The 19814-nt window shown below is 36.0% G+C and overlaps 1 protein-coding gene across 4 annotated transcripts in view; it reads right to left on the bottom strand.

Annotated features, from left to right (window-relative positions):
* The window catches only part of LOC107010765 (actin-related protein 2/3 complex subunit 3-like), a 22713-nt gene extending 3325 nt beyond the window's left edge, over positions 1-19388 (bottom strand). The window contains exons 1-4 of one of the 4 annotated variants that reach the window (XM_027914510.1): positions 19303-19388; positions 18275-18383; positions 17913-18188; positions 9957-10893 (exon numbers count right to left, since the gene is read on the bottom strand). In XM_027914510.1, the coding sequence (XP_027770311.1) occupies positions 10370-10893; positions 17913-18188; positions 18275-18383; positions 19303-19326 (933 nt within the window). In that variant the 5' untranslated portion in view covers positions 19327-19388 and the 3' untranslated portion in view covers positions 9957-10369. Of the gene's footprint in view, positions 1-9956; positions 10894-17912; positions 18189-18274; positions 18384-19302 lie in introns of those variants that run through there. The other 3 variants (XM_027914511.1, XM_027914512.1, XM_027914513.1) reach the window with 3 other exon arrangements.
* Positions 19389-19814: the final 426 nt, after the last annotated feature.

Genomic DNA, 19814 nt, shown 5'->3' with positions numbered 1-19814 from the left:
CCCCCCCCCCCCCGAAACTTTTTTTTTAAATTTTGTGCACCTTTTGGCTGACGTGACATTCAAATATGTTCTCTCAATGGCGTGGAATCACGGAGTGTGCCACGTAAGACAAAAGATGTACAAAATTACAAAAAGAATAAGTTCAGGGGGTATAGAACCTTAGTTCAGTTAAAGTTTATCTCTGGGATTTCGATCGTAGTCTAGGTGGATACTTATGAATTTTTCCGTTATTGTATTATTAAAAGTTCAGATACTAGAGCTGATTTGCAACTCAATACTTTTTATATCATTACATTATTTGTACTTTTATAATTATTTTAGGAGGTTTAGTTTGAAAAAATGGCCAAATGACCTCATTCTATTAGCGAATTTTCAACTACACACTTATATTTTTAGAGGGTTCTATTTACCTCCTTGAACTATTTTATAGCAGAATTATTTGCTCCCTAATGCTAAGTTGGCAAAGAAAGTGTAGTGTACTTTCTCAAAGAGAGAGATGGAAACTTTCTTATTTTTCTATTTCATACTAATTTTGTGATAGTTTTTTTTATAAAATTTGTATGCTACTTTTTACTTTTATTTATCTTTTCCATTTTATTTTCTTTATCTTCTTTATTTAACTCTTCAACACTTTGTATGATTTATCTTTAAAAAAAAAAGAAATCACCTTGTTATTAATAATAATTACTGCTAATGCTATCTCTTTCTTTTTCTTTAAATGAAATTGACTTCACTTGAAAAAATTAGATAAATATGAGATCAAATTAGAAATCAACACTTTTGCATTGCTAAGTATTGATAAGTTGAAGCACAAGAACATAAAATTGAACAATATGGAGAAAACCCACTTTGAGTAAATAAACTAACAAAGCATCAAAGGCAAAATTAGTATCTTTTACAGCTAAATCTTTACTACTTCAAGTATAAAAGGCACAAAATTGAAGAAACCCATATTTGAATCAGATCCGGAAGTTGATTAGTAATTACTATACAAGTATATCAACATCAAATTCTTTAACATGAGCAACCCAGAAGATTTTCTCCTTTTAATTTGTTGTGAGCCAAATCAATATTATGAATTCAAAAATCCATAAATTTCAAGGATTTCACCAATCAAATTCATATCTTATTCAAAATATACTTCATTTTTTGGCTTTTCAAACTCCAACAATATTCTCATCGGGGAAAATCCATTAAATACCGAACCTAGAAATTCAAGACTGACTTGTATAAGAAAATTGAGGACTTCTCCAAATATAATTCAAATAAAGATTAAGAAACGAAAGTTTTTGAGGTTTTAGAAATGGAACTTGGAATTTCCACTTTCATGGCATAAATTTTTTGTCAAAGAAAAGAACAAAGAAAAGAAGAATGGGCTGAAATATAAAAGAAAACAAATATACGAGGGACATAGAATAATAAGTAGATAACAATATTTTAATAAAAAAAGTACAATATATGTACGTAGCGTCACGCGTGCAGCCCACCACTTACCACAAATCTGTGACCTTTTAATGGAAAATATATTCCACTTTAAAAATAACTTGAGCGGTAATAGGATCCCCGTAAAATATAAGTGTGTAATAGAGAATTGACTAATAGATTTGGGGGTCATTTGATCATTTTCTCATTTATTTTTTATGGGTTTTCTTAATCATATTTGTAATTATTTCAATCTATTGATGTATTTTTATGATTTTTTTGTTTATTATATTATTATACTTTATTGTAAATTAAAAATTTAAAGATCCATGGGGCTTAAGACGGCGAAGTAGAAATGAAACTTATTCGTGAGGAGAAGCAAGATATGTGTGGTGAAGTTCTTCTTCATCGGGCTCTACAAGGAACTATCAACCCCACAAAGCTGGATGTACAATAACTGAAGGCGTACGATGGTGTGAGAAGCGCTAAAGAGTTGAAAATTTTTTTATGTGATACAAAAAAATATTTTATGGTAGTCAAAGTTCTGGACGGTGAAAAGGTGTTGGTCACAACTATGTACTAGTTAATGATGCCAAAGTTTGGTGAAGAACAAGTGTTGTGGAAGTGGAAATCACTAACCTTTCATGAATTGAAATGGGGAAGTGTCGAAGAAGGAGTTAAAAGCTCAATTCCTTCCAAGCAACTCGTCTTAGATTGCAAGGATGGGTTGCGACGATTGAAACAAAGTGGCATAGTGAGGTCAGTTGTAGAGGAGTTTAGGTGCTTGATGTTCCATATAGTAAAAATGGTAGAAGAAGACAACTTGCACTATTTCATGAGCAGTTTAAAGGGGTGGGCAGAATAGAGTTGAGGAGGTAGAATGTTTAAAGAATAAACTCTGCTATTGTGGCAGTAATTAAGTTGTCTAACTTCAATGAGGGTGAAAACCCAAAGGAAACTTTTCACTCTAAAGTCAACAAGGAAAATTATTAGTTAAAGAGGGAAGAAATAAGTCCAGAATTTTAGTAAGGACACCAAGAAGAAATGTGAGGGTGTAAAGAGTGTTTACGAGTAGCAATCGACTTGTGATTGTGCCTAAGTTAAAGTCAAAGTTGAGGTAGAATTGTTCTCGTAAAAAGTGAGGGTCTTTTGTATTATTTAAAATTAATATAATGATTAGGTTCTATCATACATGGTGTTCTTTTCAATTCTAGCATCAAAAATAATTTAAGTCCAAACATTAGGCGTTGTAGAAAATATGCAGGCTTGAGTGCAAGCAGGCTGAGTCAGGCAAGGGACTTGACTGCCGCCCAGTGGTCTAAACTCTAGAATAAAATTCTTACGTGGTAGTCTTTTCCTGTGAAAACTACCGACATGGTGTGGAAGCCCAATATTTTATTGGAAATCACTAAATCTATGTCCCATGGTAAATGTCTGCTTGCTTAGAGGTATGCGTGAGACAAGTAAGAGATGTTGGATGAGGTGCAAGCGAGCTTGAGGAAGGCAGCGAAGAGAAAGAAAAACTATGTTGTCAAACAACATCGTGTTTTAGAATTTTAGGTTGGAGATAAGGTTTTGGTGAAGCTTACTCCACAAATCATGAAGAAAATCAGCAGCAAGACAATTCATCGTTGGCTGATTTTGAAATATGATTGACCGTTTATAGTCTTAGAGAGAGTTGATGAAAGTTCATAAAGTTGAACTTGCCAAAAAGATTGAAGATTCACCCTATATTTAGAATGATTTTTCTCAAACCCTTTCATGAGGATGTTGAGGATCCAATAATGTAAGCTACTAGATGTGTTCCTCCTATTGTATGGACGCAGTTTGAGGAACAACTTGAGAAGATTCTGGACCATCAGACATTTGGACAAACAAAAAAGATCATAAAATATAGTTTTTTGAAGCATTCGTTGGTATTAGAGTTGAAGCATTCAAGCTGGATGGTCCGACTAAAAATTGGGTAGGTAAACACAACTTGATAGTGATGCCTCTAGGTGACTTTGAAGTCATTTTTGGGATGGAATTCTTGAGGAAATTTCTGTTTGTTCCTCTTCCTCAATTAGATGGGGTAATGATCATGAACGATGGCAATCCTGGTTTCATTAAGAGTAATCATCCTTTTGGTAAGGCTTCAAGGGTTCATTGTTTTCTTCTATTTCGGTTGGTAAAGGCTTAAGGATGGGAGATGAACTTATTTTTGAAGCCTAACATTACAGTAGAGGTGCCTAATTGAATAGCTAGAGTGTCAAGGGAGTTTTTTGATGTTATGCCACCTGAACTTCCGATGAAGATGCCACCAAGGAGAGATATTTATCATAAAATCGAGTTGCAGACAGATTCAATTGCTTCTGCGCAGGCTCCTTATCGGATGGCTCCAGAGGAGTTGGTTGAGTTACACAAACAGTTAAACAAATTGTTGGATGCTGTACTGATTCAGTCATCTATAACACCTTATGGTATGCCTTTTTTATTTTAAAAGGAGAAGGATGTGATGTTAAGGATGTGTGTGGATTATAGGGCATTGAATAAGGTAACTATGAAGAAAAAATATCGAGTTCCATTGATGCAAGATTTGTTGGACAGGCTGAGCAAGGCATGCTGGTTCTTAAAGCTAAACCTTAAGGTAGGCTACTGGAAGGTTAGAATCGCTGAAGGTAATGAGCCTAAGACAACTTGTGTAACTAGATATGGTTCTTAAAATTTCCTGTAATGTTGTTTGTGCTAACCAATGGCCTGGATACTTACCACAACTTAATGAATGATGTATTGTTTGACAATCTTGTTTATTTCGTATTTGCTTATTTAGACGACAAAGTCATTTATAGCCAAACAGTGAATGAGCATGTGGAACACTTAAGTATGGTTCTGTCTCGGTTGAGGTATGCAAAAATGGAGAAGTGTGAGTTCTTTCAAAAAGAGGTCTGAAGATACTGCATTCCATCGTTGACTGGTAGGCACAATGCAACCTGAAGGATTTGATGTCATTCCTAGAATTGGATAACTATTACAGAATGTTTTGCTCGGTATTTAAAAAGGGATGCAACATTTACTGAATTATTAAAGAAAGACGTCAAGTGGGTATGGTCAATGATATATGGGGAAGCTATTTAGAATTTGAAAGAAGACTTTTCATCGGAGCCAATACATAGGCTGCGAAACTTTGAGTTACCTATTGAAGTTCATACTGATGCATTGGACAAGGCTGTTGGAGGTGTATCAGTGCTAGAGGGTCATCTTGTGGCCTTTGAAAGTAGAAATTCGAGCGGTGCGGAGCAAAGGTATTTCACTCATGAGAAAGAAATGGTGGTTGTTGTACATTGTTTGCATGTTTGGAGGGTATACATTCTTCAACTTAATGAAGGATGTTTTATTTGACTATCTTAATGAATTTGTAGTTGTTCGTTTAGACGACATCGCCATTTATAGCCGAACATTGAATGAGCATGTGAAACACTTGAATATTATTCTTTCTCGATTGAGGGATTATAAACATTAGGTAAAAGTAGAGAATGTGAGTTCATTATTGACTAGAAGGAACCATACAACGTGAAACATTTGAGGTAATTCCTAGGATTGGCTAACTATAATAGAAAGTTTAGTTATGTATATTTGAAAAAGGTTTCACTATTGAATGATATATTAAAGAAAGACGTCAAGTGGGACTGGTCAGTGAGATGTGAGGGAAATTTTCAAAGATTAAAAGACGCCATTGTATCCTAGCAATACTTAGTGTACCAGACTCTGAATTGCCTTTTGAAGTGCATACTGATGTGTTGGACAAGGCTGTTGGAGGCGTATTAGTGCAAGAGGGTCATCATTTGACCTTCAAAAGTAGAAAGTTGAATGATACAGGGAAAAAAATATTCCACTCATGAGTAAGATATAGTTGTTGTTGTACATTATTTGCAGGTTTAGACATTTTTAAAGACGCAGAAAAAGTAAAGTCCAAAGCAAGCAAGGTAGCAGGAATTCTTGGTAGAATATGATTTAATGTGGGAACATAAGCCGGGAAAGCAAAACCAAGTTGCAGATACCTTAAGCAAGAAAGAGGCATTCAATGTCGTATATTCCATTTCTAAACTTGAGACTAATTTCTTTGATATAATCAGATTCCGAGTTTTGAATGACTCACTATATGTCAAGTTGATGAGTCAATTTGAAGAAGAGACAATGAGGAGGTACTAGATCAAGGACGATCCACATTATCTTAAAAAGGAGGATCGTGGTACCAGATGGTGATGAACTATGTAAAAACTTGATGAAAGAGGCCCATGACACTTCTTGGGCTGGTAATCCAAGAGTTGAACAGTTTTTAGCTTTATGGTTTCGAGTAGATACCTAACATTGAAGCGTAAGTGAACACTTTCAATGTTTGCAAAGTGGACAAGACTGAATATAAGAAGGAAGTTGGTTGCTGCAGCCATTGCCTATTCCAGAACAACCATGGTTCTCTGTAAGCATGGAATTCATTTGGCCTTTCCTATAAAGTTAATGGTATGGCATCTACAATGGTGGTAGTAGACAGATTTTAAAATACTCAGTCTTTGTTGCTAATCCTAATTTATGTTCGTCTCAAGTTGATGCTGAGTTATTTTATAAGAATGTGGTTAAGTATTTTGGTGTTTAACTTAACATTGTGAGTGACAGAGATACTCGGTTCCGAGCATACTTTGGTTGCAAGCTTCAGCCTCACAACCCTCACGAATTTGACCAAGTCTAGAATTCTATCTCACTTTTTTGCAGCGTATAGTAATAATAATCACCGAACAACATACACGAAAAATCCAAACCTTTATTAATATCAAGACTCAACAAAGGAAGAGTCTTACAAGTTTGTCTAAGGCAAAGAAAACTCATGAATGCCTTAGATGAATTTCAGCCCATTAAAAAAATCTGCAAAATGCAGTTACAAAAGAAGTTACATCAGTCATGTGTCCAGCACATGCCATGGTCGGATTTAATCTATGTCAGAAAAGCTATTCTAATTGCCACATTAGAATTTGAATTCAAATGCAGTAAGTCCATGTGCCTAATTTCACATGCTCCTTTAATGCCTTATCCGAAGTTTCCTATGGCCCAACCATATAATATTTCAATCTACTTCCAACACATGGATTAATTTGTTTAAATATGCTAACTCGTGTCAACACTTGGAATTGTCTGTCTTGCTGTCGTCAAGTCCTACAGCCTTGCCTTGTCAAGCTAACACACTGCCATACCTTGTCGATACCACTACCCACATGTATGCCCCAAAGGTTTCAAATGTTTGTCTTGCCTTTGCACGTCCAACCTGCCTTGCCAATACCGAAGCATCTTGAAAAAATTTCTATAAACTAACACTTAGACGCATAGTTGCACTCTTTCACCTATGCACATGCAGAGACCAATTCCCAAATCATTGCCATTCCTGTCCGGTGCTTGCATAGTTAGATTAAGGGTCTATCATAACACCCCCACCTCTTGAACTTGATTCCCTCATCGATACTGTTTTGATATAGTCATCGATGTGGTCATCAAACTGCCACAATTCATTCACCTTCTCCCAAACAACATCTGCCGCACTTTTGTCTTTCCAATGTACCAAAAACTCTGTCTGTGTTATTCTTAGTACAACAACCCGTTGATCAAAAAACCTTTCTATATCATCATCAAGCTATGTTTGTATAGATGGTGGAGCCCTCTTTGAGATGCTCATGTATGGATCATCTTCATCTACAACGTAAGGTTTCAAGAAACGAACATAGTAAGTAGGATAAATCTTTAACCTTCGTGGACGCTTCAGTATATAAGAAATTTCACCCGCTCACTATACTACTTCAAATGGGCCATCATACTTAGGTATCAAATTCTGATTCCGAGTCTTATTCACAATCTATTCCAAATTTATGGTTTGAGTTTCACCAATACATGGTCACTCACACTGTACTCTAGTGAGAGCAATGTTGATCAACATACTTCTTCATGGACCATAGATCTTTGCACAAGTTGTCTTGTGCCTCAGATATTATTTTATGTTTGTCACTTGCAACCCTGAACACTGTTGGACACTTCCTCTAGTTCTTGTTTTTGAAAAGTCTAGTGGTTTCATCAGCTGTCTACCAAAATCAATTTCAACGGGCTCATCTCAGTTTGACAACTTATGCAGATTGTAGCAAAATTGTGCAATGCTAAGCAATGCAACCCAATTCTGCTGGCTCACCATCATATAATATATGCCTCAAGTATTCTTCTAACAAATGCTTAATTCTTTCCATCTTTCTATATGTTTGTGGATGATATGTGATAATTTTAAATCAGTCCCCATCATGTTGAACAAAGTTATCTAAAATCTGCTCGCGAATACAGTATCTCTATCACTCACAGTGTTGGATAGACCACCAAAATACTTAACCACATTCTTATAAAATAACTCAGCAACAACTTTAGATGAACATAAATTAGGAGTATCAATAAAGACTAGGTATTTTAAAAATCTATCTACTACCACCATTATAGATGTCATGCCATCAACTTTAAAAAAAACCCAAAATGAATTCCAGACTTACCAACAACCATGGCCAGTCTGGAATAGGCATGGGCAACAAACTTGCTTCCTTCTAACATTATGTCTTGTCCACTTAACAAACATGGAAAGTCTTCACGTACGACTTAATGTCATCATCTTCCATATTTGGCTGAAGGTCTACCGTGACAGTAGAGCTAACATTCGTTGAACACCTGAATAAGTGTCATGCGCCTCTTTCATCAAGTTTTTACGCAGTCCACCATCATTCGGTACCACGATCCTCCCCCTTTAAAAGAAGTAGATCATTCTCAATCCATTACCTCCTTATTATCCCTTCTTGATCTTGACTCATCCACTTGACATAGAGTGAGTCATTCAAAGCACATAATTTGATTCTATCTAAGAAATCGGTCTCAAGATTAGAAATAGAATATAGAGCAAGAAATACCTCTTTTTGGCTTAAGGCATCCACAACTTGGTTGTGCTTTCCAAACTTATGTTCCAATATAGTATCATATTCTTCAAAGAATTCTTTCCACCTTACCAGCCTTAAACTTAATTATTTTATCTTCTTGAAAAATATATTTTCCACGTTATCGATCCGCACCACAAAGTGAGTAGCCAACAAGTATACCATCCATATCTGCAAATAATGTACAACAGAAATCATTTCTTTCTCACGAGTGGAATACATTTGCTTTCGCATCATTCACCTTTCTACTTTTGAAGGTGACAAAATGAAACTCTCTCCTTAATATTCCTTTGACAGCCTTGTATGACGCATCACTATGCACTTCAAAAGGTAAGTCAAAGTCTAGCAGCCTAAGTGTTGTCTCCGATGCAATGACTTCTTTTAGTTTCTGAAAAGCTTCCTCACATCTCACCGGCCATACCCACTTGATGTCATTATTTAATAAATCATCAATCAATGTTGCAACCCTTTTCGAGTACCCGCCAAAATAAATTCTGTAATAGCTAGCCAATACTAGGAACAACATCAAATCCTTAACATTGCATGATAGCTGCCAGTAAAAATTGTCCTGGTAAAGTTACAAATTAATAACAAGGGTTTGTTGTTGTCTGATATTTCGGTTGGTAAAGGCTTAAGTAGGGGAGATTAAAATTTTAGTGCTGCCTCGTTGAACTGAAGACTTACATTACAGTAGAAGTTCCTGATTGTGTAGATGAAGTGTTGAGGTTGTTTGCTGATGTTATGCCACCTAACCTTCCAAAGAAGTTGCCTCCAAGAAGAGATGTTGATCATAAAATTGAGTTGCTGCCAGGTTTAATTGCTCCAATACATGATCCTTATTGGATTGCTCAAAAGGAGTTGGATCAGTTTCATAAACAAATGAATGAACCCTTGTTCTTTGAAACTTTACAAGGCCATTGTTGACTGGTAGACACCACGGAGCGTGAAGAATTTAGGGACATTCCTACGATTGGCTAACCATTGAAGAAAGTTTATTGTTGGGTATTCAAAAAGGGTTGTAGCATTGACTGATTCATTAAAATAAGAAGTCAAGTGGGTATGGTCGATGAGATGTGAGGAAGATTTTCAGAACATGAAATAAGCCATTACATCGGAGCAAATACTTCAACTGTCAAATTTTGAGTTACCTTTTGAAGTGCATATTGTTTTGTCAGTAAAGGCTATTGCAGGCATATTAGTGTAAGAAGATCATGTTGTGGCCTTTAAAAGTATAAAGGTGAATGATGTGGAGCAAAGACATTCCGATCATGCAAAACAAATGGTTGTTGTAGTACATTATTTCAGGGTTTGAAGGGTATACATGTTGATTACTCGCTCTGTGGTGCGGACTGATAATGTGGAAATACATTTTTCAAGACGCAGAAAAACACATCTCCAAAGTAAGCAAGGTGGAAAGAATTCTTGGCAGAACGTGATTTCATATAAGAACAAAATTAGGGAAAGCACCATCAATTTTGTTGAATGAGTTCTCTCAAATGAGAGTTCCTCCATTAAATAGAAAGAATTATGATTTGCATGCCTAAAAAATTGTTATACATCCCTAAATGTATGCTACTAATTGTACTATCTCTGAAATATATGTTACATTAATCTATGCCATCTCTTATTATCATTATACAAATATTTAGAGTTACAACATAGATATGTAAAAGTATTTAGAATATATCCAATCATGCTAACATCCCCCCTAAAATTGATTTCAGTGAATCAAAAAGTATCAATTTGCCTACCAGAACATGATGACGTTGTCGTGCCATATACTTTGTAAACACATCATCTATTTAATGATCACTCGATACATGTGGAAGAGTAATGAATCTCTTGTCTACAACTTCTCAGATATAATGACAATTCACTTCAATGTGTTTGGTCCTTTCATGATAAACTGGATTAATAGCAATTTGAATAGAACTTGTGTTGTCAGCATGGAGAGGAGTGGAATTTGATCAAGGAATACCAATTTCTAATAGTAAAACACAAAGCCAAACAATCTCAGAGAAAGTAGTAGACATTGCTCGATATTCAGATTCGGTGGAAGATTTTGATACACGATATTTCTTCTTGCACTTCCAAGATATCAACGAATCTCCAAGAAACATGCACCAATCGATGATAGAGAGTCGAGTATCAGGACATCCAGCCCAATCAGAATCACTAAATGCATTCAGCTGAATCTCAGAAGCACTAGGAAAGAATAATCCACAAGTAGATCTTCCCGAGAGATGTTGAATAATGCGGCGGACAACCACCAAATGTAGATAACGTGGAGCCTCCATAAATTGGCTTACTTGTTGAATAGCAAAATAGATATCAGGCCAAGTAATAGTAAGATAATTTAGGCTCCCAACTAATTGCCAATACAAAGTTGGATCAGGAGGAAGGTCTCCTTCTGCATGATAGTACTTTACATTCAATTCCAATTGAGTATTTCTAGAGGAAGATTCTTGAAGACCAGCCAAAGCAATCAAGTCTGGAGTATAATTGTGTTGGTTCAAGAACACACCTAAAGAATTATAATGAACTTCTAACACCAAAAAGTATGTAAGAGTACCAAGATCATTCATATGAAAAGAATCATTAAGCTACTGTTGGAGGTTAGTGATTAGTGAAGAATCAGTTCCTGTGATAATAATGTCATATACATACACCAAAAGAATAACACAACCTGCAGATGATTTTCAAAGAAACAAAGACAAATCATATGCACCTTCCCGATTATCATCCCCAACACCTCATCCTACACAAAGCAACCCTTACGAGAAAAATTCACATCAGAATTGTTATTTACCAATTGGCCAACTAAAATAAGACTAGTGGAGAGTTTTGGTGATACAAAAACATTCTTCAAAATTTTAGTAATATCCCAACCTTGGTAATGGATAAATCACTACCATTGACAACATGAATTTGTGTTGGACCATTATAGTCACAGATGTTTTTGAGTATGTTAGCTCAGTTGGTCATATGATTGGAAGCGCCAGAATCAACAAGCCAAAATTTAGATATTACCTTATTACCTTGTAGCCGCAAAGCTTAAAATGCTGACAAGATCATTTGTTGTACCATTTCAGGAGTAAGAACTTATCCCACTACAGACAAGTTATGTGTAGTTGAACCATTTATTCAAACTTGAAAAGCATTTTACTTATGGCTTTGAGGGCGTCTGGGATATTCTTTGTTAATGTCTCCTTGATGTTTACAATAATTACAGAACTTCTTGCCACAATTACTATGACCATATTTCTTGCAACTCTAGCATTGAGTTCTAGCCATATCTATGACCTTTCCTTTCCCTTAAGCTGCAAATGCAGCAGTGACTACATTTCATTGATCAAAAACATTTTGTGTGAAGAGACGCTGATCTTCACGAAGTAATTCCCAAAAATAGACATTTAACAAGGGAGATGAATCACAGTTCATCATGTTGGAGCGAAGACTTTCAAAATCATATCGTAATTTCATCAAAATTTGATCTCGCTTGCTTTGTTCATGAACTCCTTGAATGATGGAGAGAGATTAAGAAAATATTTAGCATAAACAATATCGGTAAATTCAGCCCGTAAGTTCTGAAATCCAGAGAATGATCTTGAACAACATAAACAATATCGGTAAATTCAGCCCATAAATTCTGAAATCCAGAGAAATGATCTTCAACAGAGATACCTCCTTGAGAATACATAGCAATTTCACGCTCTAACTGAAAGTGTCTTGCGTTGTTGTCTTGGTTGTAAACCTTTTGTATATAACCCCACATGACCTTTTCCGTCTTGTATGGCCTGAGATTAAGAACAATAAGAGGGTCGATTGACTCTAAAATCCATGTCATCACCCGAGCATATTTTACCTTCTATCGACCGAGCTTTATAGGATCGCTAGGAATAGGATCGGTTCCCTCTGTATGTCCCCATAATTATTTTCCAGTAACAAGTACTTTGAATTGAAATTCCAAGCAAGAGTAATTTTTTTTAGTGGAGTGAACATGAAAGGACTCATACTGATATGACAACATGTTCTTGACAATGATACAAAATAACCGGAATGAACAAGACTAAGATTCTAAGATGCCTGAAATTTTAAGATACTTAGGACTAACTGTTGACTAAAAGCAGTAAGTAGAACCAAAACTTCAAAAACAATTCTGGAAGGAACCACATATGGAAACACTAAGAATCAAAACATTGAAAAAGGCTATGATACCATGTCAATTTTGCTTATTGAATTTGAGAGTTCTTCCATTAAATAGAATGAATTCTAATTAACATGCCTAAAAATCTACTATATATCCCTAAATATATAATATTTCTAATTTTAATATCTTTGAAAATATGCTACATTAATCTATGCTATCTCCTATCTTCATTACACAAATATTTAGAATAAATATGTACAAATATTTAGAATATGTCCAATCATGCTAACAAGCACAACTTAGTAGCAGATGCCTAAGCGGCAAAGAGGTATTTGTTGTCATATATTCTATTTCTAAAATTGAGATTGATCTCTTTGATTGAATAAGATTTTGTTTTTTCAATGACTCACTCTTTGTCATGTGGATGAGTCAAGTTCAAGAAGGTACGATGAGGAGATACTGGATCGAGGCAATGTTCTTCATTTTAAAGGAGGATAGTGGTAATGAATGGTTGTGGACCGTGTAAGGACTTGATATAAGAGGCGCATGGCACTACTTTGGATGGTCATCTCGGAGTTAAATGGATGTTAGCTCTACTATCCATGGTATATTTCTAGCCAAAGGTGGAAGATGACATTGAGGCATACGTGAAGACTTTCCCTATTTGTGAAGTGGATAATACTTAACATAAGAAGAAACCTAGCTTGTTGTCTCCTTTTCCTATTCCAGAACCGCCATGGTTGTCAGTAAGCATGTACTTCATTTTGGGTTTTCTTAAAAAGTTGATGGTATGGCATCTATAATAATAGACAGATTTTTGAAGTACTAAATATTTATCGCTGCTCCTAGTTTGTTTGAAGTTGCTGCTAAGTTACTTTATAAGAATGTAATTTCTTATTTTGGTATTCCAACTCACATTATGAGTGATAGGGATACTCCAATCACGGGCAGCATGTGGAAAACTTTGTTCAACATGATGGAGACCAATTTAAAATTCTCTAATACGACACATCCACCAATAGATGGACAGAGAAAAATAGTTAATCACTTCCTAGAAGATCACTTGAGGCATTATGTGATAGTGAGCCAACGAAATCGGGTTGCATTGCTTGACTCTATGCAGTTTTCCTACAATCTTCATAAGTTGTCAGCAACTCAGACGAGTCTGTTCAAAATTTTTTGGGTAGATAGCCTATGACACCACTAGATGTTGCCAAAACAAAGAACGAGGGGAAGTGTCAAGCAATGTCCAGGGTTGCAAGGGACAGACTTGTAATGTTATTTAAGGCACAAGACAACTTGCGTAATGTTCAGTGACGCATGAAGAAGTATGTTTATCAATATCATCACTCACTAGAATTTAGTGTGGTGACCTTGTGTTGCCGAAACTCACATCCAAAATCTGGAAATAGATTGTGATTAAGACTCGACATCATGGTTGGATGCCTAAGTATGATGACCCATTTGAAGTAGTACAACGAGTGGGGGAAGGTACTTATAGAATGAAGTTGTTACAAAGGTTAAGTATTCTTCCAATTTTCCATGTTAGTTTCCTGAAACCATACTATGCAGAAAAAGATGATTCGGACAGAAACAAGTCGAAGAGGGATCCACCATTTAGACCAACGAAGTTTGATGCTGATATAGAAAGGATCTTTGATCACCAAGTTGTTGACACTAGTAAGAAGAACACAAGAGATAGTTCTTTGTATATTTGTAAGGCAAGAGTTTGGAAGATGCTGTTCGGGAGAAGGAGAAAGACTTATGGTAGTTTTATGATTGAATCAGTGACTACCTTAAAATAGTCTCGATGAGGGCTTCGAGTTCAAGAGGTAGGGCAGTTTTTTAGACCCCTAGTCTAATTAAGCAAGCGTCGGAGAGGCATGTCTAGATTTGGGCATTGGTCTTGGCATGTGTGTGGGTCAAACAGTGAAGATGTGCAGCTAAGTGTTAGTGTGAAACAATGTGTTCAAAATGCTTGGGTGTTGGCAAGGTAGCATGGCCATGCAAAGGCAATGACAGGTGTATGGAACCTTTGGGGCATACGTGTGGGTTGTGGCATCGGCAAGGCAAGGCAGTGTGTTGGCTTGAAAAGTCAAGGCTCTGGGACCTGACAATTGAAAGGAAAAGGCAATTCCAAGTGTTGACACGAGTTGGCAGATTTGAAGAAATAAAACTAAGTGTTGGAAGAAAGCTGAAATATTCTAAGTACTAGGCATGGGCATTTTCAACTAAGGTATTGAAGGAGCATGTTCAACGCACATGGACATGATGTATTTGAATTCTAATTGTAATGTGCTTTTAGAATATTGCATTTGAGACTTGTTTAAATTTGTCCATAACATTTGTTAGACACATGATACATGTAATTGCTTTTGTGATTGTTTGTAACTGCCTTGTGCAAATTATTATAAGGGGATGAAATTCGTCTAAGGTATTCAGAGAGTATTCTGTTCCTTAGAAAATTTGTGAGGCTCTACCTTTGTTGAGTTTTGATATCAATAAATCTTAGTATTGCTCTTGTATGTTGTTGAGTGTTCTTTAATACTGTACGCTTCCAAAAAGTGAGACAATCTTCCAGACTTAGTCAAATTCGCGAGGGTTGTGAGGTTGAAGTTTGCAAGCTTTGTAAGTTCTGGTGTATGGAGAAAAATCATCCTTGTTTCAATGGAAAGCAAGTCTGTGATGCAAACCTTCTCTATTGCAGTTCAAAAAGAGGATTCAAGCATACTCGGATTATTTCTCATTGAGAAAGATGATCTCATCTGGTGGGGGAAGTTTGTTAGACCCTCCGCTTGATAGTTCAAGCAGCTCATAATTGTTTACTTATTTACATGATGAACCTAGTAACTACCTAATGAATTCAGACAAGGTTAGGTTCAGGTAAAGAAGACCTTGGCATTGTCTTGGCCAAGGCATGCAAGGAAAGACGTGTCTAAGATATGACAATGGTTGGACGGCTAAGTCATGTGGGGAAAGATATGGCTAAGGCATGAAGAAGTCTAGGAAAGCTGAGTAAAGACAAAAATGTGATCATGACATGGTCATGATAAAGAAGTTTGAAGGCTAAGTGTTAGGAAAGGGCGACGACTCATAAAAATTAGACCACAATGGCAAGCTAAACCAGGCAAGACAAGCGCACATGACTGGCATGTGAGCTGGTATGAGATTTGGCGGATGAAGAATGATTTTGGTACCAATGTTGAAGGGTGCTCACTTATGCCTTGCACATGAATGGTTGTTGGGAATTGTTGGTAGTTTCTAGCTGTTGTGGCTTAGTAAGCATTGCAGATAAGATTATTTATTTTAAATTAAAATTTGGCCTATCAGTGAGGGTTGTCAACTGCAATACTAGGCATGTGTTTGGCATTTGACTCGGCGTTGTCGCCTTATTTAAGGCACAAGTAGACCGGTCTCATGGGGGGTGTATTTGGTCAAATTTTTTAAGGCTTAAACATTTGTGTGGTTCTTTGTGGTACGAGTTTAATATAAAGTTGGGACTTGATCCTATAATGTGCTTGTGTGTTCTGATTTTTTGTGCTTGTCTATTGTAGATCTCAAATATGAGTGAAAAGAAAAAGAGTGTTGAGTCTAGTTGTCTTAGACACTATGAATGTGGACACCAGTAGTTAAAAAAGTGTAAGGGGAGTGATCCTTAAACTCGGCTGATGGCATGGTGGTGGCAAAGGGTTGACATGAATGGCTTTGTCAAGGGTCTAGGTGCAGGTTGAACCAATCATGTGAGAAAGATGTTGGTGTTACGTTTCTATGTTAATGACAAAAAAGATTGACAAAGACAGTGCTATGACATTGGCGGTGGTGAGGCAGTGGGTTGTGGCATGCCATGGGCATTGACTGACGTCGGACATGGGTAAGTTGGCATGTGTAAAATGAAATTGTCTGGTAAAGTGGGGGAAAGTTAGGTTGAGCTAAATTAAAGTATAATAGAATTCAAATCTTAGGCAGCAAGAATAAAATATTGCACATGGGAAACAAAAGTTAGCATGGCCAAGGAAAACGCAGGAAAGGCAGCGACAAGGCAGTGTGTCGGCAGTTGCATGTGCAAACTGGTCCAAGTTGTCTATGGCAAAAAAAGTCTAGGAAAATCCTAGATCACTGTATTGGAACCAAAAATAGGACACGAAGCTGGAAACAAGGGGCGAAATTGGTAAGCACATGGCACATACAAAGTACATCCGGTCGGGTTACTTTTTTGCAACTACTTGTGTCCAAATGCATTATATCTTGTAATAGCTTTTGTAGTTTTAATTTTAGATGTTTTATCAGTTAGGGATGTCAACTAAACTTTACCCTTATTTTTCCTTGATCATGACAAGTGTTGGACAGGTGTCAGCATATTGTCTATTGTAAGCCAAAGGCTGCCACATGGTCTATAAATGTGCGGCCTTAACCTTGTATGAAATGAGTAGATAAAGAGGGAAAGAATAAGTCTAGAATCTTACGACACTAAGCATAAATGTGAGGGTTTCAAGATTTTTTATGGGCAGTAATCAACTAGTGGTGGTGCCTTAGTTGAAGTCGAAGTTGTGAAAGAATTGTTGTCATAGTTAATTACGGTCCTTAGTATATTTTTGAATTAATATAAATGTTAGGTTCTCCTGTACATGTTCTATTAATTTCAGTTGTGGCATCAAAACTAATTTAAGGCCAAGCAGTTGGCGTTATTGAAAACATAGAGACTTCACTGTAAACAGGCATGTCTGGTAGCTGACCTTGTTGGATCCTCAGCATCCTCATGAAAGGGTTTCAGTAAACTCACATGAAATGAGGGTGAATCTTCAGTTTAACATTACGTCTATACACTCTACCAAGTGTGTTAATCTATATTTTCACTAATAAATAATATATCTTATTTACCAAAACATTATCTGGCTGAAAATATTGGCATACTAAATAAATATACACTCAGATTTGGCCTCAATTGGCAAGTACACACTCTCACTTTGAGAGTTCATGTCTAGACACCTCAACCGATGACTAACACTCCAACACTCCCTCATTATAACATGACACAAATTTTTTAGGTGTCTAGGTGATAAATATGTAAATTGAAATGTTCACAATGAAGAAAAGTTGAGGAACATATTCGATACAAGAGACAATGGTATCTACTATCTAATAAGGTTTACGGCCAATTGTTTCTCCCCCACTTCCTTATGCCTAGTATTCGACAAAGAGTATAAACGTGAACTCCCAAAATTAGAGTGCTTACTCACCAGTTGAGTCCAAGTTTGAGGGTTTGTTTTAAGAATTACGCCGAACATTCTCTTTTCCCCACTACTACTAATTATGATTAGCATTTTAGTTTGAGGATAGTGAATTAGCAAATCAGAACTTGCCTGCTTCTTGTTGAGACTTTGGTGAAGCAAATAAGCCTGGAAATGGAAAACCTGCCTCCCCTGGTATTACAATCTTTTCCAGACCAAGGTTAATTATTGACTTCTTCCCTTCAGCTAACGTTCTGCAACCTTCTAGCCTCTTCAAAGCCAAATTGATATACAAAGTCAAATAGATGAGAAGTTTATCAGCCGAGCTTTTATAATCAAAGTTCTTGAAGAAGACATTTGCCCGAAAGAATGTGATTGCTTCATCCACGATATCTGATGTTGCATCTTCTAGAAATTATTTATATGATGATGAATATCACTCTTAAAGTATGTAAGACATTGTCACCAGAAAGATGAGATACTCCAAAGCTAACCTTGTTCTGCATCAGAATCTGGTTCATTTCTGTGGCTTTTCAGAGGTAGTAAAGGACATCCACAAGCTTTGCGAACTCCTTCCTCTTCAACAAAACTTGAATGGTAACCCTGTGATTAATAGACTAAATTATATTATCGTACTGACAACCATGACCATAATTTTGTTTTATCCACTTCAATCAAAAGAATTGCAAAGAATTAGATCAAATATCATATAATGTTCTTGCATGCAACTTCAGCCAAAGATGGAAAACCAATCTTAAGAGATAATTACCGCGAGCATTAGTATTAGGCAGCTCATATTAATTCAAAAAGAGAAAGGAACAATATTTAGCTTATAGGTTCACTTCATCTTGTTTAACTTTAGGAATTAATGAACACCAGTTGTCCCTTAAATTTGTAAGATACAAACAGATATTAGCTAGGCCCAGTGGCGGAGTTCAGAAAATTTATTAAGGGTGTCCAAGAGTAATGATGCGTGATTGTAAAAAAAAAAAGAATATTGTGATATTTGGGGTTTGAACGCAAAACTCATTCATTCGAATGGACATCCATTACGACTACACCAAATGCATAGCTTATGTCAAGGGTGACAAACTTTAAATATAGAATTGGACATATATATATATACAATATAATTTTCCAACGAAGGGTGTCCAATTAGGCTGTGGCTACGACACTGAAGCTAGCTATAAGCACTCAGAATCCTAACAAAAAATACAAATGTTTTAAGTGTAGAATTCACTTAAAATTGTCATGGGCCTAACTCAAACCCCACAAGCTAGATTCATAAAGAGTTGGATTCTCTACGCGTTATAAGAAGCCCATGGAATCACCGATGTGGGATCCATTCCATTCATCAATACCAAATCAAATGCATTTACCAGATGTAGATTTAAGGGAATGGTTGGATAAAGAAACAAAGCAGACTGTTCCACATCATCGGAAAGAAATCAACAAACGAATTGCAAAAAAGAGTTGAATATAGATTAGTAAAACAGAATTTGATCTTCAAATAAGAAAATACCATATCAGAGTTCCAGATTACCATTCAATTAATTTTTGGATAAAATAACACTAGAGAAAATGAAAATATGATGCCCCAAGCCTATATTTAATAGTAAAAATTAAAGATATGGAGATAATTAATTAGACTTTTTGAAGGAGTCACCGTGTTACATATATAATTGAAGTAGTTCCGTTTTAGTAGGATTTGGATTATGCCAATGAAGACTTGGTCTGTTAGGAGTTTTTTTTTTCTTTTTGTTACTGCTCTAATATTCTTCATCTTAAAAGTGTATATTTATTTCAGGGGTGTTAATTTGCACATTGTTGACATCAATTTTATATGGGAAAATTGTGCAGACACCAAATATTTAAACCATAATAAATTTTATAGCTATTGTTTAGGAAAATTATAATTCCTAGTTATAGTTTCGCCCAATTTTTCTATTCACTTGATTTTTATAATTGGTAAGATTTTTGTAAACCCTGAATTTGTATAATTCCGTTTCTAATTGTATTAATCCAGAATTTTAT

Source organism: Solanum pennellii, chromosome 2 (genome assembly GCF_001406875.1).
Source record: "Solanum pennellii chromosome 2, SPENNV200".
Lineage (NCBI taxonomy): Eukaryota > Viridiplantae > Streptophyta > Magnoliopsida > Solanales > Solanaceae > Solanum > Solanum pennellii.
This window is presented reverse-complemented; position numbering and strand designations above follow the sequence as displayed.